General features: G+C 33.9%; 1 protein-coding gene and 1 long non-coding RNA gene across 4 annotated transcripts; one reads left to right on the forward strand and one right to left on the reverse strand.

Moving 5' to 3' along the window:
* Positions 1–214: 214 nt before the first annotated feature.
* LOC126707349 (uncharacterized) lies at positions 215–4,336 on the reverse strand. The gene is made up of 3 exons (XR_007648914.1): positions 4,062–4,336; positions 3,833–3,973; positions 215–483 (listed from the first exon to the last, which is right to left on the reverse strand). It is a non-coding gene; the product is annotated as an uncharacterized LOC126707349 (long non-coding RNA).
* A 699-nt stretch (positions 4,337–5,035) lies between these two features.
* Positions 5,036–19,919, forward strand: LOC126707335 (sulfate transporter 1.3-like). 3 transcript variants are annotated; one of them, XM_050406940.1, is made up of 16 exons: positions 5,036–5,145; positions 5,257–5,382; positions 5,836–5,977; positions 9,874–10,190; positions 10,292–10,340; positions 10,438–10,645; positions 15,152–15,326; positions 15,443–15,508; positions 15,749–15,862; positions 15,959–16,075; positions 16,157–16,283; positions 16,395–16,681; positions 16,792–16,982; positions 17,436–17,521; positions 17,609–17,685; positions 19,036–19,919. In XM_050406940.1, exons 4-16 carry the CDS (start codon positions 9,894–9,896, stop codon positions 19,177–19,179), a joined length of 1,938 nt encoding a protein of 645 aa, XP_050262897.1. In that variant the 5' UTR covers positions 5,036–5,145; positions 5,257–5,382; positions 5,836–5,977; positions 9,874–9,893; the 3' UTR covers positions 19,180–19,919. The 3 variants fall into 3 exon arrangements, with proteins under 3 accessions (XP_050262897.1, XP_050262899.1, XP_050262898.1); XM_050406942.1 differs by lacking the exon at positions 5,036–5,145 and having other exon boundaries at positions 5,157–5,382; positions 19,577–19,919; XM_050406941.1 differs by lacking the exon at positions 5,036–5,145 and having other exon boundaries at positions 5,157–5,382; positions 9,894–10,190.
* The last annotated feature ends 3,604 nt before the right edge of the window (positions 19,920–23,523 follow it).

Genomic DNA, 23,523 nt, shown 5'->3' on the forward strand with positions numbered 1-23,523 from the left:
GTTGCCCAATTGACATAAAGCTTGAAAAGCAAACAGTCCCAAAAAACATGCAACTACTTCACAGTCTTGGCTTTAGTGTTCTTGGAACCAAATGCTTACTAAACAATATTAGATTTTCTATATCAAATTGTTGCACACTCTAAATGCTTTTATTCATCTGTTAACAATTTCCACAATTACTACAACAGGGCATTGAAAAAAAATTATATAGCAATAGTAACTAATAATGTTAGGTCTATCTTTATCTTAAAGCTAAGATAGTAATGTTTGAGGGAACATTTCAACTTAATGGGGTGCAAACAAAATGCAAATCAAACTAAACTCTTAGGATAAACCACTACTATAAAAAAAAAAAAATGCAGGCCCTCCCATTCCTTCTTGCAAGCCAATAGTAGATGCAAGAGTTATCCCGATTGCTCAATTCCATGAGAGTATTCCACCTGATGGTCTTGACGCAAGCATCCTCCTCCTTTATCCCATCCCCTGCAAGTTAAAATTTTTAAGAATGAAAATTGTCAATTGGTGGTTTCAAGCAAAAGTTACATTTGTACAAAATATAAGCAGCCTAACTCATTTGCTTGAGGAAAGAAAGACCAACACCTCAGTTAGAAATTTCTGACTACAAATAGGAAATTACTTCAATTTAGCTGAAAAAAAGAAAAGAAAATGCAAAGTCTACAACGCTTCCCAAACCTAAAAGAAAATAAAAAGAATGAAAGAAAATGTTCATCAAAGCATCATTCACAGTAATATATATAAAAGAGCCCAAAAGAACTACAAACAACCAAATCAATTAAAAAGTAACAATATTCACACAAAAAAAGAGCCTCATGTGAGGATTATGCTACTCTTTAAGTTTTTTTTTTTTAATTTTTTAATTTTTATTATTTAACTTTAAATCTCACTTATCAAAAAGTAGAAGTTTTTTTTTTTTTTTTTTTAAATCTCTCACCATTTTGTGAGTACCATCATTAATTGGAAACAACTGGAGCTTCAGCTTTATAGGAGTTATTATTCTTAACAAATTTTTTTTGCAAAAAGGAAGGCAAAGGAGGCAGAACTTTGCCAACAAAATTAGGATCCTTTTGGTCTGGAATTTAGATTGGAAACAAATCACACCATCAAAAACTTTAGATGTTTAGAATTTAAATCCTTTTATGAATACAAAAGGAAAAAAAATAGGCACCCTCCTAGAGCACCTAGGTCATGTTCAACCTCTTTATCCACAACTACCTGCTACAATTGCTCAGTCGCATTGAAAACCAAAGAAAACCCAACAAATGCAGCTTTTTTGCATTTATTATATGTATATGATGAGATGACACCAGCTAATTTCCATTTTAATGACCTTCATGAAATATTAACATTGTGCATTTGTGATGCTGCAAATAGCAAGATTAAAGATGGTTAGTCACTACGTTTCTTTTGTCAATCATAGTAACAGGGTGCTAAGTAAACTGCTTAGCCCCTCATCGGTGAAAAGCCCTTGAATTAAGCATCTCTTATGAATGAAAGTATATGCAGCCAATTACAACAATTTAACCCAACAGAGCAAGTTGTTAAACAATTGTTTTTGTTGAAAATAAATAATTTTCCTTTGAAACAAATAGAAGCTCATTTAGCAAATATATGTTCCTGGGAAAATAGCAAGACGTAGATATAATGGAAGATGTAGCCCACTTTATCAATGAAGAAAAGCCAAAAGAATTGGTGCATAGAAACGTGATTTTATCAAAAATTTCTAATAGTCATTAGTCACAACAACATGCTAAATTCACATATGTTTCTAAAAGAAATTTCACTGAACACATGGTATGAACAATAACTAAAAATAACAAACGCTGAAGAGTGTAGGACTACCACAATACTATTAATGCCGACTCCCCAAAATAGAACACCAAAACCTTCTCGTAGCAAACTCATAAATAATAAATTAATAATTGACACTTTGAGACTTTGTAAATACTAAGTGGTATTTAAAATAAAGAAAAAAACCACAGATTGAAAGAAAAGGAAAAAAAATATTACATTGGTTTAAAGCAAGTATAGAGTGGTCATGAAGTCCCTCTAAAGATGCTTCTTTCACAATCACTTGAAATTTGAATATGAAATCTGAAGAATTGGCTCCTTTAGGATATGTAATTCTGGAATGTGCGAGCAACTGAAAGGTGTGTGTCTAATGTTTCTTCACCAATCTAAAAGTTAGGTTTGCTCATGCTATGACAGAGGCTAAGGTTTTCAACTTTCTTATTAAAGATTATAAAACTGTCCCGAGTTATTTTTAAGTCATTATAGTAGAGATCAATTGTAAATCATATTTAATGTCAATAATTTTGATATGACCCAAATGTCTTTGATTTATATTTATTGGTTTAATACGTAAAAACAGTAACTTTGTAATTTTATTGGTAGGTTTTGAACTCATGACCTCTTTCCTTTATCCACTCCCACGAGAAGAGGAAGTGTCATTTGATTTGAGTGACAATTCATTGGGATATGCTTCTAGTCCATGAGTATTTCTAATTGAAGAAAATCCTATGCAGGGACTGTGGCAGAACCAAAAATTAGCACTGCTGCTGAACCATTGTTGCTTAATGTTGTTCATGGGGAAGATGTTGAAAGACCCTCGGTTTGGCTCATGAGGCAAGCAGGGAGCTACATGAAGGCAGGTTTAAACAAAGATCTTTGGATAACAATTCTTATGTTCATGGCCCATTTTTTAGAGAATATATTTAGATGCCTTTTCTATAAAACTTCTATTACCTATACCAAAAAAAAAAAATCATGCCTTTTCTTGGATTTGTATAGCACCAAACCTGCAAATTCAGAATGTCTGAGTTTCTTATACTTTGTGTTTTTTTACTTGTTGGACCCTCATTTTATTTCTAAAATAAAGGACCAGAAGTGGTCTTCTCTTTTGCCTCAGGATGAGGATCATGTTACTACTTTGGAATACTAATTTGTTTTTTTAAGTGGTCCAACTACTTCATTAGTCACTATCCTAGATTTCCTTAGAATTGTTTTGTTTACTTTACATCCCATTCATTTGTTATTTGTTCATAAGCTATATTTCTACATAAATTTGGGTTTTAATAGTCTTTTAAGTAAAGTTACCTAGAGAAAGTTGACTGCTATGTCTGATCTGTAGATCACTAATTTTCACAATGTTCTGCTTTACCAGATCGGCTGTATTTTGAAATTTTCATAATTTTTTTGTAGTATCTGTTTCTTTTATATCTTTCACTGCTGAGAGAAGGTTAATCTTGCATTCCCTATAGCACTGCAATGCATATATGACATTAGTTCCCCCTACATAACTTGGACCTCATTTATTGACAATTTCTTGTGATAGAGCTACCAAATTATCAGTGAGAAGTATCCTTCATTTCGTGAAAGATCAGAAAATGTTGATCTAGTTGTGGAGATTTCACTACATTCTACTTATCATAACAAAAATCACTTATAAAGTTCACAGACATTATATCCTCAGCCAAGTTCACAGACATTACATCCTCATCATATAAAGGCTATGAAATTGAACAAAAACCGAATAACCGAGCATCAAAATCAACAATAAGAAAATGTAAAAAAAAAAAAAAAAAAAAACTCTCAGACCATCCACGAAAACCCATCTACGCACTAAAATAAATGAATAAATTCTCAACATTTGGATAACCAAAAAAATCTAAAGCGCATCCAAATTTGATTTTCACATCTTTCCCCTTCATTTCCACAGGAACCAAACAACTTCTAAGAAACCCAACGACCCAGAATCGAAATCATCAAGAAGGAAACGAAAAAAAAAAAAGCGATGGATTAGTAAAATACCAACCGTAACCAAACGCGGAGGTACCGTAAGTCGTTTTCGTAACGGCGATCGGAATTGAAGGTCTACACGCACTTCTGCAAAAACCGTGGCAGCTTCTCATTCAGAACTTGCGAAGGCAGCGAATCCTTCATCTTCCCAATCCCTCTGTATATACAAAAAGCCAAACAATCTCACTTTTAAAACCATTAACAGAGCTACCCACAAAGAGAGAGAGAGAGATAAAGAGGCATACTGGAGCCATATGGTTGGTGATGCCTTCTTTCTATCTCAGACCTGACAGTGTGGGGATGGCTTCTAGGCAGGATTGATTTTCAGTGTTGGGTTTTGGGGAAGGAGAAGGTAGAGAAAAAGAGAACAGAGAGGAACGGCAGAGCCATTTTTGTGCTTATGTTTTTTTATACTTAGGTTTTTATCGGGTTTTAGGAAAGGTTTTTCTTTGCTTATTTATTTATTTTTTTTCATTTATGTTTTTTTTTTAATACTGTGCTGACGTGGAAATTTGTGAGAGCTTCAAAAGTTTTGGTTTTATATATATATATATAGATGATTGTGCAGGTCAACACGAAAGAAGTAAATAAATAAATAGCAAATACATACGTGGGTGGGTTGATTGTGATGCTTGGTTGATCAACGTGTGAAACATGTATGGATATGGTGGATTGGAGAGTGTAAGCCTACGTGGGTTGCTTCCATTTCTGTTTGGGACAAACATTTTATTTTGTTTTATAATTTTTTAATATTGAGCAAAGACGTTTGAGATTAATTGCTAGAAAATGTATGAGAGCATGAACCAGGCCTAAATTAACCTCAATATTGAACATAATTCAAACTAAAACTTTAGGCATAATAGAATATTGAGTACTCTAAATAAAATTCAAACTAGTATTGGATTTGACGCTGGCTATTAAATTAGTAGCTAGGGTGATAAAACTCTAAAATTTACTATCTGTCGTAATTCTTTTTAACTTTTATCAAGCAACATTTAAGAAGACAACATGGATTGTAACGTGTAATGCAATTTTTCAAATTTTATGGACATCACTTTCCTGTATTTGTTTTTTACTCATTGGATTTTGGAAATTCTCATGCCCCCACGTTACCGTAAGTGACTAAATCTGTCTCTCTCTGTGTTTTGTATGTATGTATATGTATATACATATATTTTCTTTCAGCTTTTTCACGGGTGAAAACTTGTCGGCTAATAAAACTTGGCGGTGGTGTATAACACAATTCTAACTTTGCCGAAACGTTGAAATGGTCATAGATTCCTAGTTTCAGCAAGAAACAAATACTAAGATGACAGGAATTAGAAACAAGTAGTTCTTTTAAGCTGAACACACACACACTCATATATATATGTTTGCCTATAAAATTGTAATGAAGCCTTGCTAATCTCTTCTCTTTGTTTTCGTTCTTTTATCCAACAGCAAAGGCACTCTTTTTCTTAGCTCTATGGATTTCTTCTAATTAAAGAGAACCCTTTATCTCTTCTCTCTTATATATGAAAGGGTTTGCATAGGCAGTAAGCAGAACACCGATGCAGAAGACCTCAGGTATGCAACGTGGTGTTACTAATATTTACTATGTTATTGGATTTATTTTTTTAACAAATTCATTATTAGATTAAATTATCTTGTTATATCTTTTACATGCATCTAAAATATTAAGATCATAAATTTATGGACCAATAAGTAAATAACAACAAATTGATACGAAATTTAAGGTGCAGTTTAAGAACACAGAGAAAATATAATTCAAATATGTACTTTTCAAGAGCAAAATGAAGCAAGAATTACTCAAAATATAACTTGATTCTGATCACTCCCCTCTCTCTCTCTCTCTCTCTCTCTCTCTCTCTCTCTCTCTACATAAAACATGAATTTAGATAATAAATAGTATATCAACATGAAAATCTGAAATTTGATCCTCTCTCTCTCTCTCTATATATATATAATATGGAGAACCTGTTTTAACATTTTCTTTTTGTTTTTAAACTCTCATTTCAGCTTAGTGTATAAAATGAGAAAAAGATTCACAAAGTATGGCTAAAAGTCTATACGCATCATCCAACCCTCTCAATCTCTCCGTCTTGGGACAATCAGTAGGAAAAGGCGACAGAAGAATTGGCACTGGAGTCTCCTATTACAGGTATATTAATATATTAGTTAGTTGTTGAAATATATTACTTGGAAGTTTCTCTTCTTTGAAAAGATGATGCTGGATCAATTTTTTATATCAGCGGAGAATAATAAAATAAATATAGGGATTAGGAAAAATAACTCAAGGAAAGGGACTCACTTAAAGCTACAACTCACCCAACTTATTAAAGAATTCCTTACTCTTTCAGTTGGAGCTCTTAATTAAGTCTCAAGCTCTGCATAGTGCATACACAAAAATGAATAGTTCAATTCACTCTCCTCTTGTTCACTCACTTGTAACATTCATTCTCTCTCTCTCTCTCTCTCTCTCTCTCTCTATATATATATATATATATATATAGAAGACTTGTCCATCCTTTGTGAAACATGGTTGAAATTAAACTGTTAGCGTTAGCTTTCATTCTAATCTTTTTGGAAGTATCAGAATTGCACAAGAGTACATATACTTCAATTTGATGCTAACGCACATGTACACACATACAATTTAATTGAGATGCAAGTTAAGAGGTTCATATCATATGGCACCGATTTGCTATATAAGCGAAAGTTAACAATTCCTAGCCCAAATCAACGTTTTCCCAATAACGATGATCCATAGCTTTTTATCAACACAATTCCTAACCCAAATCAATGTTTGCCCAAACAATTATATCACAAAGCCCAAGCCCAAGAATAGGCCCAACAACGTTTATTTTTTTAGTTTTTTATGAATGTGATAGAACTTTATTAAAACAAACCAAATCCAATACAAGCAGCATAAGCTAGCAGAGCACAGCAAAGCCATAAGACAATTTATCAAAACCGTGCAAGTGCGAGTGCGAGTGCGAGTGCGAGTGCGAGAGTGTGTTTGTAGGCATGGCTTAAGCATGCTGTGAATTTGGGACTATATTTAGGTGTCATTAGAAAATTAGTAATCAACGAAAACCGAGAGAGATCATCGTCATCGTCTCTGGTAATGGAATTGTTCTATTTTTCGTTCATATTTTAATTTATAGATAGATGGTCATGAACATCCTAGTGACCCCCACATAATAAGATTGTCTTTGAATTCTGGGAAATCAATTTCCAAAATGTCTGTGATAATACCTTTCTCTTTTCCCACCTACATGGCCTGTCGTGCCGCAAATGAGCAAATAATAATAACATGAAAGATATTATTATAAATTACTATTTATTATGATTTTCGTAGATATTACTATATGTTTTTTTTGGTAGAAATATTAGTATATGTTATCTACTTATATAAATTAAATGAATTCTTCTAATAGTTTTACGGAGAGAGATTCAACGCTATTAGGTTCAATGAATTTAGACGTAATTTGTTTTCCTCGATCCTTTCTATTTCTCTTTCATGTTTGACATTGTTTATTGGTTTCTTAAAAAATAATAATAATGCTTTCAAAAAAAAACAAAAATAATAATAATAAATTAACATTTTTTATTGAGCTGAATATATAAGAATACAATGCGGAGATACGGTGGCGCTCGATATGAGTACGTCTTTCGAGTTTGCTTGTTTCATTATTTTAAAGTTTAATAACTAAATTTATTCACTATATGTAATAAAAAATTATGGCCTTGGGGCTATTTGACCTTTTTTTTTTTTTTTTTTAATAATACTTTCTGCTTACAACTGTGTCTGGATTGGTTTTGACAATGATGGAACCCATCACCACCATACTCGTCATTTTAGACTGTGAAAGACCAAGTTGGACTTTTAATTTAACCCTAGAAAAATAAGAATGAGAAGATCAACTTGGATAGAGTTTACATTGAGAGAGATTTCCTAGACAATATTCATTTGAATGCAAGTAGAAAAAAATGTTGATACTTCGATAGTTTTTTCACACGTTCAGATATCTCAAGTTGCTTTCAATGGGTTCTTAATTAACTGGACAATAAAACTTTCTTTATACTGCTCCACACAAATGAGTGAGTTTTAAATAAAGAAGAAAATCAAATGTTATCCACGCAAAGTAGTATTGTAGAAAAAGAAAAGACTGAACTAATACTCACAATGTAATTTTTGTGTCACTTTTTTATACTTCTGCTTTCACATCTATTTTAATATCTTTAACAAATAAGACACTTACAAAAACTACTATTATCAATTGAGGTTCGTTGTAGTGTGTATTCCTTACATTCTGCTCAGAATAAATTGCTAGTTCTTATGATGATAAGAATATATATACACGTGATGTTGCATGTTGCTGGGCCTTGAGAGAAAAAAGGCATTTGATATGGAAAAAAAATCTAACGCAACTAGAGAGATTGCTCTAGAAGCTATGGCTCTAATGCCATGTAGAAAGTGAGCAAGACCAAATTAATATTCACAATGCAGTGACTAGGATACTTGTCCTTCAAATACATGGTTCAGTAGGTTTTTTTCGTACTTTTTAAATATATTGTAGGCTTCAAAGATAATTCAGATTAATAAAATTCAGATTTTGTGTACTTCTATCTAAGAGAATATCTTGTTTATATATATATATATATTCCTTAAAGGGGAACAAGAATTATAAAGGTTCCATAAAATTAAAAGAAATACAAAGTTAATGATTGATAATATTGAGCTTGAAATTCATCGTTAAGTTGTAGGTTAATTTTTTCAGAAAGTCAGCCTCTGTATAAATCTTTCCTAAAAAAAAAAAAAAAAAAAAAGCCTTCGTATACTTCATATTCGTGACAGCTAGATGCTAAGTCGTATGCTCATATCTGAAGAAATAATAATAAAATAAAAAAAGTTTAGGCTTGCCTATATATATAAGCAATAAGAACTTCCCTGTATCTTGTACTTCCATCTTTATCTATCGGCTTAACTCAGCCTTACTTTCCATATTTAGTAACCATTGACTTGTTACAATTTGCTTCTGTTGAATAAAAATAATTTTTGGCAGTATCTTCTGAGTTCTAATCAATTTTCTCTGCTCCATTGTTTTAATATAGGTTTGATATACACATACACTAGAGCTAACTAGTTTCTGGCTCTAATGAGTGGGTGTGTTACTTGTTTATTTGTTTGGACCCCTTAAAAGCAGATTGTTTAACCTAATGAATCAGTCAAGTAGTTACTTAGGTTAATTATGAGATCTAGGTTAAACAGTAATAGATTATATCATGCAGTGCAGCAAAATAAATAAGACAACGATATAATTACCTAGAGAAACTAATGAAACAAACCGTTTCAAGGTAAAAACTTGGAAAGGATTTAATCTAACTATCCTCAAGGTAAAACAAATCTACTATGATAAAATGAAATATTACAATAAATTTAAACCCTAAATCTAAAACTACCTCTTGTAGAACTTACTAACACGACTACGTGCAACTTTGACTCCATGGACTTTTCTACCTTGGATTTGCTAAACCCAAGCTCCCACGCTTGTGACTTTGAGATCTCACTCAAAAGTTTAGCAACACAAACTCTCCAGTTTGTGATTCCAAGACCACCATTGAAGATTTAAATTATTAACTATGTATGATCTTGTTGCAGTAATTTCAAATCTACCGGTTTTAATGGTATGAGAATGATTTCTGATAGTAACTTTGGAAAGATAAAGCACAACACCTTTTAGATCTCATAAGAGCACCTCCAAAGTCTCAACAAAATGTGCCTTAGGATTTCCTTTAAATATTATGTGAAATAGATCTGGAACTCTAATCACTTATTGGACTTAATGAGTAGTGGGCCGAAATTAAAATCTACAAAACTTGCATCTCGATTGGTCGAACCTAGTATGTTTTGAATTCTTGAACTTGCAACATTTTTTTTCTTGTATTCTGACTTATAGTAGTTTGAGCATTATCTAATATATCCTATAGACTCTAAGATCTATACCTAGACAAGTTTGTATTCATAGTTTGCCAATTGTTCTAAACTGTTAGAACCTAACATTACTCACAAGATGGAGATTGGGAGTGGCCCTTCGTCGCGACACCATCCACAACCTTTTTCTCAAATTCACAAGGTGGAAAGGCCTCCTAAGCAAAATGTTCTCACAGAATTTCAAACTGTTATCAAGGAAACTTTCTTCCACGATGAACCCTTACGTGCTTTTCGGGGCCAAAGAAGTCATACAAAGTTTTATCTTGTACTCCAAGCAATTTTCCCGATTCTTGAATGGGCAAGAAGCTACAACCTACAAAAGTTCAGAGGTGACCTGATTGCTGGACTCACCATAGCTAGCCTGTGTGTCCCTCAGGTGAGTGAAAAATATTTCCATAAAATAAAATAAGCTTATCTAAATATATTATTAATTTTCAGTTTCCATTTCTAATGATGCTCAAATATTTTTCCTACTAGGATATTGCATATGCAAAGCTAGCAAATCTTGATCCCCAATATGGGTTATGTGAGTTTCCTTGTTTATCACTCGGTTTTTTTTTGCTACAATATGTTCTACTTTGTTAATCAATAATTAATGTTGTTTGTTGTTGACTTTTCTCTAGACTCTAGCTTTGTTCCACCTCTTATTTATGCCTGCATGGGTAGCTCCAGAGATATTGCCATAGGACCAGTGGCCGTGGTGTCTCTTTTGATTGGAACTATGGGGCAGAATGAGATTGATCCAAAGAAAAATGCTCTTGCTTATAGGCGTCTTGTATTCACTGCTACCTTTTTTGCTGGAGTCACTCAATTCGCACTTGGTTTTTTCAGGTAGATTATTATTTTTTAGCTGTTGTTCATTGACAATTCAGCATTAGACTTTCTAGATATCTATATCAAGTGGAAAATGCTAAAAAATACTCCATAATTTGACTTTTATAAATACTAGCCGCAGACCCACGCTATGCGTGAAAATATAAATATTACGTAAAAAGGTGTAATATATATATATAAAAACCATTACTTCAAGTATTGTTTATTTGAAAAAAAAAAAAAAGATTTCTACACGTTTTTTATTTTAATCTTTTTTTGGATAAAGTTTAGCTACAAAACTAGTTGTAGCCTGAGGCTACAAACTGCTCTAATAAACTGACTTGTGTAAAAAATGGCATGTGCAATGCACATGATTACTTAAGTAAACTTAACCCAACTAACCTTAGTTAACTACACTACTTATTAAAAAAATAAAAATAAAAACTAAAAACTAAAAACTAAAAAGAACCTATACGTATAATCTCTCTCTCTCTCTCTCTCTCCTCTCTTTCATCGACTTCTCTCTCTAAACCGTAACCCAGAAACCCAGCTCCCACTGGTCACCCAAAGCCTCCTGTCTCCACCGCCGGCCAACCTCAAATTCTGTACTGTCTCCACTGCCAGGCCACCATATATATCAAATCCTTCTTTGTCACTACCGTCGACCCACCTAGTTCCGCCGCTTCACTAGTCAAAACTAAATTTCCTTTTGTTTTATTTATAGAAAAGTAAATTTACTCTTTTAATTCTATTAATTTTTTTTGAATGAATTGTGTTTGATTATTAATGTGAGTTTTGGATTTTCTGTTTTGGTTTGATTATTAATGTAAACATTATCGCTATAGTAGAGTGCTACACAATGCATAACTATGCTGTATCATTCATTTTATTTTCATTCTCGGCATCCCTATGTTTCTGCAAGCATCTCTTGTGGTTCTCTAATTCAGTACCAACAAACTTTGATCAATTAAAAATTTGGAGTCATTAACTTGTTGAGGGAGCTTCTCATTGTAGTCAAAGCTGTTTTATTAATGAGTATTTAGAATCATAGCCCTCTTAAAAATGGTTATCATCAAAAGCTTCTGTTTTGAATGTTGTTGAGCCTCGGCAGTCAAGTAGAAATAGAGAGTACCAATAATTCAATGGCACCTATTTTGTTGAATCCACCAAATCAACTCTCCTTCGAATCAAATGTAGCACAAACATGATCTCTACTTGAAAGATGTACAAATATGATGGAACTATTGCAGATTCATGCTCGCATTTACAAAACAGGTTTCATTATAGACCATATTCCAGTGAGTAGGCTTCTAACTTTCAGTATACCTCATTGGATTTTGGAAACTTAATATATGCTCGGAAGGTTTTTGACAGAATTAGCAGACACATTACTTTCATGTGGAACACCATGATAAGGAGTTGCTCAAATAGCAATGAACCAAAAGAAGACCTACTTCTGTACCATTAACAGCTATGTCATTCAGCCCCACACAATGCTTACACCTTTCCTATCCTACTTAAAGCATGTTCCCGTATGTTAGCCTTGGAAGAAAGCCAACAAATCCATGCTCACATCATAAAAACAGGGTTTGGCTTGGACATTTATGCCACAAATTCCTTGCTTCTCATGTTTATGCCATCTCTAGCAGCATTAAATCTGCACATCTCCTCTTTGACCGGCTACCCCATTGAGACATTGTTTCTTGGATTGATGGGTATACAAAATCTGGCAACATAACCAAAGATACATCATTAATTTCTTTACTTGTTGAGATAAATACAACTATAGCGATAATGTTTACATTAATAATCAAACAAAACCAGAAAATCGAAAACTCACATTAATAATCAAACACAATTCATTCAGAAAAAAATAATAGAATTAAAAAAGTAAATTTAGTTTTCTTTGAATAAAACAAAAGAAAATTTAGTTTTGACCGGTGTAGTGGCGGAGCGACGCATAAGAGGTGACTTTGAGTGGCGGAACTAGGTGGACTGGTGGTAAAGACAGGAGGATTTGAGGTGGTGGGCTGGCGGAGAAGACAGAGGAGGATTTGAGGTGGTGAGCCAGCGGTGGAGATAGTACAGAATTTGAGGTTGGCCGGCGGTGGAGACAGGAGGCTTTGGGTGACTGGTGGGAGCTGGGTTTTTGGGTTACGGTTTAGAGAAAGAAGTCGATGAAAGAGAGAGAGAGAGAGAGAGAGAGAGAGAGAGAGAGAGAGATTATACGTATAGGTTCTTTTAGGTTTTTAGTTTTTATTTTTTATTTTTTTAATAGGTAGTGTAGTTAACTAAGGTTAGTTGGGGTAAATTTACTTAAGTAATCATGTGCATTGCATATGTCATTTTTTACACATGTCATTTTTATTAGAGCAATTTGTAGCCTTAGGCTACAACTGGTTTTGTAGCTAAGCTTTTGATGATAACCATTTTTAAGAGGGCTATGATTCTAAATACTCATTAATTAAACCGCTTTGACTACAATGAGAAGCTACCTCGGCAAGTTAATGACTCCAAATTTTTAATTGATCAAAGTTTGTTGGTACTGAATTAGAGAACCACAAGAGATGCTTGCAGAAACATAGGGATGCAGAGAATGAAAATAAAATGAATGATACAGCATAGTTATGCATTGTGTAGCACTCTACTATAGCGATAATGTTTACATTAATAATCAAACAAAAACAGAAAATCCAAAACTCACATTAATAATCAAACACAATTCATTTAGAAAAAATTAATAGAATTAAAAGAGTAAATTTACTTTTCTATAAATAAAAAAAAAGGAAATTTAGTTTTGACTAGTGAAGCAGCGGAGCTACGTATAAGAGATGGCTTTGAGCGGCGGAACTCGGTGGGTCGACGGTAGTGACAGAGAAGGATTTGATATATATGGTGGGCTGGCAGTGGAGACAGTACATAATTTGAGGTTGGCCGGCAGTGGAGACAGGAGGCTTTGGGTGACCGGTGGGAGCTGGGTTTCTGGGTTACGGTTTAGAGAGAGAAGTCGATGAGAGAGAGAGAGAGAGAGAGATTATACGTATAGGTTCTTTTTGGTTTTTAGTTTTTAGTTTTTATTTTTATTTTTTTAATAAGTAGTGTAGTTAACTAAGGTTAGTTGGGTTAAGTTTACTTAAGTAATCATCTGCATTGCACATGCCATTTTTTACACATGTCAGTTTATTAGAGCAGTTTGTAGCCTCAGGCTACAACTAGTTTTGTAGCTAAATTTTGTCCTCTTTTTTTCTCTACAAATATATCATATTATTATTATTATTATTTTTTATGTTTGATTACTATTTTTTTTAAGGTGAACCATATTCTTCTAACTTCTATTGTAGTGTATTATATTTACTTAATATACAACTAAACTTTATAAGTTTCAAATTTATTATTCAAAATTTTCATCTCTTAAGGAATAAGGAAATTGTCATAATAATCAAAACTTATTACAAAATTACAATGTTATCTTAACCAAAATTAAAATGAAACTAAATGAATAAATAATAGGCTTTATAATAATTTATTACTCAAATAATTGGTAGGCATATTAAAATTCATGTTTCCCAAAAAATTAAATATTAACCCAAACTAAAATTCAACCAAAGCTATAAAAGGGAAAGAGAAGACTTTCTGATGGGATATTTAACAAAAACACAATACCAAAACACATATTAAAAAAAAACCATCAACCTTAATTAGAGTTATAAGAAAGAATAAAAATTCACCGAGAGAGAGAGAGAGAGAGAGAGAGAGAGAGAGAGAGAGTACTCATAGTTTTGTGTGGAAAAAATATTGATTGAATGAGAAAACGATATCAAATTTATACAAAATAAAATGGGTAGAAGAAAAGGCAAATTATAAAAAAGAGGAAGGAAGTATAACGGTAAAGTAGTGGGAAGATAAAGAGGCAAAAACGAAAGGGAAAGGGAGAGGGAAAGGTTAGAAGAATGGTAACAGTAGGTGTAAAAGTAGAAGAAGAGGCAAATTATAAAAAAGTGTAAGGAAGTATAACGGTAAAGTGGTGGGGAGATAAAGAGGCAAAAAGGAAAGAGAAAGGGAAAGGGAAAGGTTAGAAGAATGGTAACAGTAGGTGTAAAAGTAGAAGAAGAGGCAAATTATAAAAAAGTGTAAGGAAGTATAACGGTAAAGTAGTGGGGAGATAAAGAGGCAAAAAAGAAAGGGAAAGGTGGAAGAAATGTAACAGTAGGTGTGTGAACTAATAGAGAGAAAAAAAGTTTAAAAAAAAAATAGGGGGAAGGAAAGTATAAATAGAGAAAAGAAAATATAAAAAATAAATGAATGACGTGGCTGTTGATATGGCTGCTAATGTGACTTAACAGGAGCGTAGGAATAATAAATGCTACGCTTCAGTTTTTAATAATATATAGATATAGATGATTGGTAGATTTTATAATATAATAAATGAATGGTTAAATTACTTTTTGTTATGCAATAAAATTTATAGTGTCCCTAATATCAATCATATGAAAATTAAAATGATGGCTTGACCATTGCATGCAGATTGGGTTTCTTAATTGACTTTCTGTCTCATGCTGCCATTGTTGGATTCATGGCTGGGGCTGCCATTACTATAGGCCTTCAACAGCTCAAAGGTCTTCTTGGTATAACAAACTTCACAAAGAACACTGACATTATTTCGGTGATGCATTCAGTTTTTGGATCAGTACATCATGGGGTAAAGAGTTTATAACGTTATTTTTCTCTTTTCTCTTCATCAAATGATGTCAATGTTTATTATGGGTCGGAAAATCCCATGAGTGAGTGTGAATGACTTTCTAACTTATTGTACAGTGGAACTGGCAGACCATAGTAATTGGGTTGTCATTCTTGGCCTTCCTTTTGCTCACCAAGTACACCGTAAGTATCTTATTTTTAATAAAAATACTATGTTTCACTTTATACTCTCTCAACTATAACAATTTATTTTTTTTAATTTTCATTTTATCTACTTCATAAAGAAAAATAAAAAATAAAAATTCTTTGGTGGAGTATAAACTAGAATACTATGTGGGTAGAGGATTCTTATTCTTCAATTCCTATGTTAGCTAAATTAAATCATTTTCATTGTTATGGACTTTTTCTTTGATATTGGCACAGGCCAAAAAATACCCCAAATTATTTTGGGTATCTGCTATTGCTCCATTGACCTCTGTCATAGTAGCCACATTCTGTGTATTTATTACCCGTGCTGATAAGGAAGGTGTAGCAATTGTAAGTACTCTCAATTTTTATCATTTTGATTTTGTGTTTAGCTTGCCAGAATAAGGATGTGGCAAGCTCACATTGCGGTTTATTTTACTGTGTCAGGTGAACCGTATAGAAAGGGGCATAAACCCATCATCTGCTCATGAAATCTATTGGACTGGAGATTTATTTCTCAAAGGTTTTAAGATCGGTGTGGTAGCAGGTTTAATAGCATTGACGGTAAGCTAATTACTTTACAATCATTAAGAACTCAGCCTAATAATACTCTCCAATATTAAAGCCAAATCTGTTGGATTCTAGGAAGCTATAGCGATTGCTAGAACATTTGCTGCTGTGAAGGACTACAATGTGGATGGGAACAAAGAAATGGTGGCAATGGGAACTATGAACATTGTTGGCTCCATGACATCTTGTTATGTAGCTACAGGTGTGTAAAAATGTGCTCAAATTGAAATTATATATTTCTGAGCCTCTAAATTTTAATCACAGATTAATTTGTTTCAACATTTTATTAATCATCTTCGTCGCGTGCATGCAGGATCATTCTCTCGCTCTGCAGTAAATTTCATGGCTGGCTGCAACACAGCAGTTGCCAACATTGTGATGTCTTGTGTTGTTCTTCTAACATTGGAATTCATCACACCATTGTTTAAGTACACCCCAAATGCTGTACTTGCTTCTATCATCATTGCAGCGGTGTTTCCCCTAGTTGACATTCCAGCTGCGATGCTACTATGGAAGATTGATAAATTCGATTTTCTTGCTTGTATGGGAGCCTTCTTTGGTGTGGTCTTTAAAAGTGTGGAGATAGGCCTTTTAATTGCGGTATGTAAGAGCTCAACATAAGTTGTGTTTGAATAAAAATACTCAATCCCATTTTGAGTGTTTCATCTTTTGATTTTCTCACTAAAAATTCTTTTTTTTTGTTATGATAGGTGGCTATATCCTTTGCCAAAATCCTCCTACAAGTTACAAGGCCACGGACTGCAGTACTCGGGAGGCTCCCAGGGACTCATGTTTTCAGGAATGTGGAGCAATATCCTAATGCAAAAACTGTTTCTGGAATTATGATTATTCGAGTTGATTCTGCAATCTACTTTTCAAACTCCAACTATATTAAGGAGAGGTATTTTGAGACTTTCTCTATCCATAACAAACTAACAGCCCCATTTTTTTTTTTTTCCAAATCAAAATTGTTTAGATTAAGGGGTTCATTTTTTAAAAATTAACATAAAGAAGATCAATTGTGGAGGGCATGGCCCCCTCCCGCCAAAAAAAAGGATCTTACCATTCCACTACATGCAATCAAAACATAAGATATTAACTCCTGCCCACATGTGAGAATAATAAACAATTACCTAGGCATGTAGGGCTTTTATGTATGTTATGATCCGGAATTTTTCATGGAAGTTTTGTGATAATTTTTACATATGATAAAGAATATTTTAGCAAACATAAGAACCTCCAAAAAACATGGAAAGGGAAAAAAGATTGGCCTAGTTTTGTTCAATAAACTACAATGAAAATTTGAAAGTAAGAACTAGACCAATAGACAGTTGTTAAATCCAATTTCTTGCAGGATTTTGAGATGGCTAAGCAATGAAGAAGAAGATTTGAAGATAAACAATCAGCCCAGAATCAAATATCTCATCATTGAAATGTCACGTAAGCAATTTGTTTAGTCATGGTCCTCATGGATTCGATTCTAATACTTACTAGAGGAGTATGTTCATATGATTCACAATCTTACAGCTGTTACCGATATTGACACTAGTGGTATCCATTCATTTGAAGAGTTATATAAGACACTTCAGAATAGAGATGTTAAGGTAAGATTAATTTGAACTCAGAAATTATGTGCCTATTATTTGCTTTCTCAACTGTATTAATTTAGACATATTTTGATATTTGTCCAGGACTTCTACAACTTTCATATATTATATGTTTGCAAATTGGCATTGGTTTACACCCACTGTATTTTATTTATCAACACAGATTACTCCAATTTGAAGCATTAATTATCTAAATTTTGTTAGACAAGTAAACCTGGCTACCTAACATGTACAACACGTTTCACCAAAATTAAATTTCCTTTTAATCTTATTAATTTCAAATTATATGTAACTATCTAGCTAGTTATGGCTACTGTAAGGACTCAATTTATAGCGATCCAATTTGGTTTATTGGGTTCGAACGTAAAAGGCCCAAACAATAAATTTGTTGAGAGTGGGCTGAAAGGCTAGGCCTTGGTCACCAGACTGTGGTTGGTCATAGTGTTTACAGTAATTGCACAAGGGTGAACTTAGCGTATCTAACAAGACTTTTTCCCGGCACGACCTGAGTGGCTCCGGTCCTTAGACCTCGTCCAAGGAGCTTTATGGTCTTATTATTCTTCCATTTTCTAGGGTTCAATGGTCCGGGAGACGATTTGTCCCCCCCCCCCTTTCCCCCCCCCCCTTTTTGGTTGCTTCCTCCTCCTTTTATACTAGCTTTTCCCCTCTCTCATACGCCCACGTGTAGGTTTTACTTTTTAAGGCTGATACTTGTCTTGTCAGCCCATAACCAAAGTGGTTGGGGGTGGTTGTAAAAACTGAAGAGCATGGCCTTGTCAGGCACAGAGCATTTAATTGCAGTATTGGCAGCCTCTCCCTTGAACCGCTTCTACACTGTACTCGCCCTTTCTTCTGGGAGCGCTCTAGGGGTTGCCTTGGATGGCGTGCCAGTCTTTCCTTCTAAATTTTGGGATGCCGAGGACAGGATCGTCCTCGGCTACACCTTTAGGCCATTTGGACTTTCGCTACACGTTCTCGGCAACGTCTCTTCTCGGCTCGGGCCTTGGGCCCTAATGTAAAGTGGGCCGGGATCACAAATTCCCTGGCCCCACAGCTACCAATTCATATTTCTTCTAAATAATCCTAAATAAACTTCTTTGATGGAAACCATACCTAATTTAAACACTTTAATTGTTGGGTTTGTTTATTTTCTTTATGTTTTTTTTTTCTACACACTAAACTATTATTCTACTCATTAACAGATATGTCAAAAATATTATAACTCAATTAAGTTATATGTTATCATTTTATGAGAAGAATTAGGATTTGAATTTCACTCATTAGTGTGAACTTTATTAAAGGACCATAAGTATTAGTGACAATAATTTGATCATGGTTTTGTAACAGCTTGTTTTAGCAAACCCCGGGGCAATCGTGACCGAAAAGTTGCATGCATCGGAGTTTACAAAAAGGATCGGCGAAGACATGATCTTTCTCACAGTTGCAGATGCTATTGAAATGCTGTCGCCGAGAATTAAAGAACTACTATAAAATATATTACGAGTGAGGGTGTTGTGAAAGAATGCAAATAGCTAATTAAGGTGTGAAGTTGGGGTGTTTAAATTTCAGCCTGGGACATTAACTCTGTACACTTTCTTTGTGGATTGCACATCATAACTCCCAAAACGTTGCAAGGGATAATAGGCCATCCACTACCTTGTGATGAGATTATGTCGATGACTTTAATTGTGGATGAGAGTAGTAGCCAGTAGGACAAGCAATACCCATCAACTAGTAATATTGTTAGTTTTAGAAAATCATCAATAATCGTGAGTGCCATTGTTGTTGCAGTAGTTCGGGCACACCATATCAGAGCTCATGTGATAAAAAGGGTTCTCCCTCCACCTGCAACCCTAATGAATTCTATTATTATTTTTTGGTTCAATAGGTATGCTGACGAAAAGAGGCGATAAACGTTGAAGAGGAGGCGAAGGAGGTGGGAGTAAATTACCCATAAAGTGACCAAAGTTGTTGAGAATGTTAATAATAATAATAATAGTATTATTATTACGACTCAATGAACTCTTTATCCTTCTACGCGATTTGATAACGAGGAATTCGATTATGTGAGAAAGGACAATGCCGATGTCAATAGAGGTAAGAAGAGGAAGAGGAAACCTGTAAAAACGCAATTGTTTGAAGTCAATAATGTAGAGTATAATTGGATTTTTGTACATGAATGTTTTCATTGGAGGAGTGGTGTTGGAAATGTGATTTTAGATTATCATGAATTTGTGAGTGCTAATGTGGGGAAAATTGGATTTTTGTACATGAATGCTTTTGTGGGGTGTGGGGCGGGTTATATATTGGAAATGTGCTTTGAGATCATTGTAAATTTGTGTTTTTGTTTGGATTATATTTTAGCATTGGAGGGGACTTTTTTTTTTTTTTTTTTTTTTTTTTTTTTTTACTTCTATAGATTATTTTATTTTTATTTAAGTTTGTTAGGTTCTAAAGTTTAGGATTTTATGTATTTAGAACTCTAATGTGTAATGTTAGCAAACCATGATCAAAACAATGTGTTTAGAAGTGTTTAAAGCTAGCTCAAAGTTGTGTGTCAATGAAAAGTTGGAATCGAGTGAAAGCAGGAAGCACTGTGGCTTTCGGCCTGGCTCGATCGATCGATCGAAGCTTAGGCTCGACTGATCGAAGCTTGGGCAGATTGCTTTTCTGCAGATTCGTCCAACTCAGCCCTATTTGTTTTAAAACGTTTTTAGGGTTTCTTATTTGTCCTAAGTATAAAAGGCAAACCCTAGCCACATTTTAGTGTTGCTCATATTTGCGGTTTGTGTAAATCTCTTGTGAGATCTAGAGGAGTTTTCCTTTACACAAACTTAGGGTTTTCAAGGAGAAGATATTTTCTACACCTTGATGATCAATTCAGTTGCTGCCATTGAAGTTTAAAGAATACACAAGCGGGTGTGCTTGTAGCTGGTGGGAATCCAAAGAAAGAAAGAGTCCGTGGATTCGGAGCTTGCACGTGATCATGTCAGTAAGTTCTACTGGTTGGTAGCAATAAGAAGTCGAGCGCGGGGGCTTGTAAGTCTTATTGTATGAACTTCGATTCTTTCAAGATAGTGGATTCAAGTTTACCTTGAGGATAGTTAGGTTAAATCCTTCCCAGGTTTTTACCGGTTTGGTTTCCTGGGTGATCATATCTTGTGTTATTTATTTTCTGCTGCTTTGCATGATTTGATCTTTTATATTGTGATAACCTAGACTTGTTTAATTGGACTAAGTAACAACTTGACTAATTATCTAGGTTTAATCAATTGTTTAAGGGGTCTAAAAACTGACAAAGTTATTTTGGCATGTGTTTTGTCGTGGGTGAGGTTAAGTTTGAATAAATGGCAGTGTTAGTGTTGGCCTCCATGGCTAGTAGGAACGAAACTATGTCTTGGCATTGGGGGTAATGGTCCCTCTAAAGTTTTTGGAAAATTGACTTTTATATATTTGACTCCCATTTTGCCCAATTGCCATAAGAATAACTTGAAAAACCTTTATAGCCAAAACCTAAAAACCAATAAAATAGAGCACAAATCTACATATCAAATCATAAATCTGGTCTAAACAACCCAAATACCAACAAAACAATCACAATACCCTGACCATTTTTTAACCAAAATTTCTTGCTCAATCAAGAGCTCCAACTCAGTCTTCTATCCATAACTCCACTCTACTAACACCAATTACTGCCGCATACAACTCCACACACTAGTCTTTGTCATCGTCTGCTAGCCCTCGCTTCTCTCCACTAGTATGAAGTATTTGTGACAAAGAATAGAACTAGTAGGTAGTACTAGTAACTGATATCTCTCAAGATTCATGTGTAAATGTATGGCTTCTAACATTTAGACCACAAAAAAAAAAAAAAGGTTTTGGATTTTTTTTTAACTTGTGGTTATTGTTAGGGGGTAATTTTGGATAGTGCCGTAGTGGGGACTAATAAGAAAAGAATGAAATTGAAATTGGTATTTTGTTTGACTTTGAAAGCTCAAATTAGTGTGAAACACTAATACTTGTTCAGACCCCCCAATTTTAAAATTACGGTTTCATTGCTTTTACTCTAACTTATCTAAGTGTGGAACAAGAGTAAATGAAGCGCAATCACCAAAACTACTTTCAAAGCCATAAGCAAGCAAGCAACAATAAATATAAAGCTTAAAGGGTAAGGGAAAAATGATGTAAATACAAGATAACACCAAGACGTGTTATCGAAGAGGAAACTAAAAAACTCGACAAAAAAACTATCTACAACCCTTCAAGTCGAAATCGATCCACTAGTGAATAAGTTAGAGTACATGAATAACAAATGATCCTTCAAGCTTAGTCTACCCAATGTACTTAAGCCCTCTAAGCTCCTGCTACCAACGGACTTCTTGGAATCTTGTCTTCACTAGCTTTCTGGATCTTGTAATACCGGCCGATTGCAACTGCCAAGCCTCACCGGCTTCTTTTCTCAAATTCCCAAAACTTCCTAAACTCCAAAACACTCTCTACACTCTAAATAGGTGTAAATTGTGTTTGTGTACAAATTTCCTCTTAAGGTATAACAATGGGAGATAAAAGGAGAAGAGACTACGATGATTTCTCACTTAAGGACGAGTAGCTCTCTCTCTAAAAAAGGTGTGTGTGTTGTGTTGTAGAAACCATTCTAGGGTTTTCTCTCTAAATAGCCTCTCTTACTTTTGTGGGTAATGAGGGTATAAATAGTATAAGTGAAGGGTAAGAAAATAACACTTAAAATCCTCCAGGCAGAGAGTTTCGCGGGTACCTCGCAAGATGGCCTTTCTCGCAAAGTACTTGCGAAATGTAGCTTGGCACTTGACTCTTTAGCTTCTAGCATGTGCTTCTCACATGGCTTTTTCGTGAGAACCTTTACTAGCGAACTTCTAGCGAGTTAGTCACGAAACTGCACTGATTTTCATTGCATGCTTGATTCTTCACCTACTTAATACTAACCCAATGCAATAAAATCCCACAAAATACAAGGAAATAAATTATTGAAATTACAATACTTTTTGTCATGGAATAAAAGCCAATATAAAGCATAGTTGTAAGTCATAACTTTACATGCTTTTTGTGGTCCTACTCAGTCAATAGAAAATTTGTGTATTTTATGTTTTACAATGAATTATTAGCTTTAATATAATAATATTCTTGTGACTTTATTGTGTCAATAAATTATTAATATTAAATTTATTGTGGTTTGTGGGGCATGTTTATTTGGCTTTTTGTTTGGGGCTAATTTAGTGGGGCATGTCGTGGATTCAAATGCGTCTCTAGTATCATTCAAAGAAAATATAGGTGAAAAGCACATATTAGTTCCTACATTTTCAGGATATTCCTATATTCCTATTTTAGTCCCTACATTTTATTTTTACCGCTTTTAGTCCCACAAACCACAATAAATTTAATATTAATAGGGACGAAGCCAGACTTCAAATTAGGTCAGAAAGCTTAATGTAAGCTTATCAAATTTCATCACTTTCATTAACATCGTAATCTCATATTTGTAGATGCAATCCAAGAACACACTGCAATAAACTAATACCAATTTCATTGTTAGTGATTTTTCAAAATTGTATTTTAGGATTTCCAGAAATTAGGACACCAACAATAAAGGTTGACAGCAATAAAGCATCATTATTAGCTTATGAATTATTCATGTATTTTCTTTGAATGATACTAGGGACGCATTTGAATCCATGACATGCCCCACTAAATTAGCCCCAAACAAAAAGCCAAATAAACATGCCCCACAAACCACAATAAATTTAATATTAATAATTTATTGACACAATAAAGTCACAAAAATTTTATTAGTGAATAAGG

Source organism: Quercus robur, chromosome 11, assembly GCF_932294415.1.
Source record: "Quercus robur chromosome 11, dhQueRobu3.1, whole genome shotgun sequence".
NCBI classification, from domain to species: domain Eukaryota; kingdom Viridiplantae; phylum Streptophyta; class Magnoliopsida; order Fagales; family Fagaceae; genus Quercus; species Quercus robur.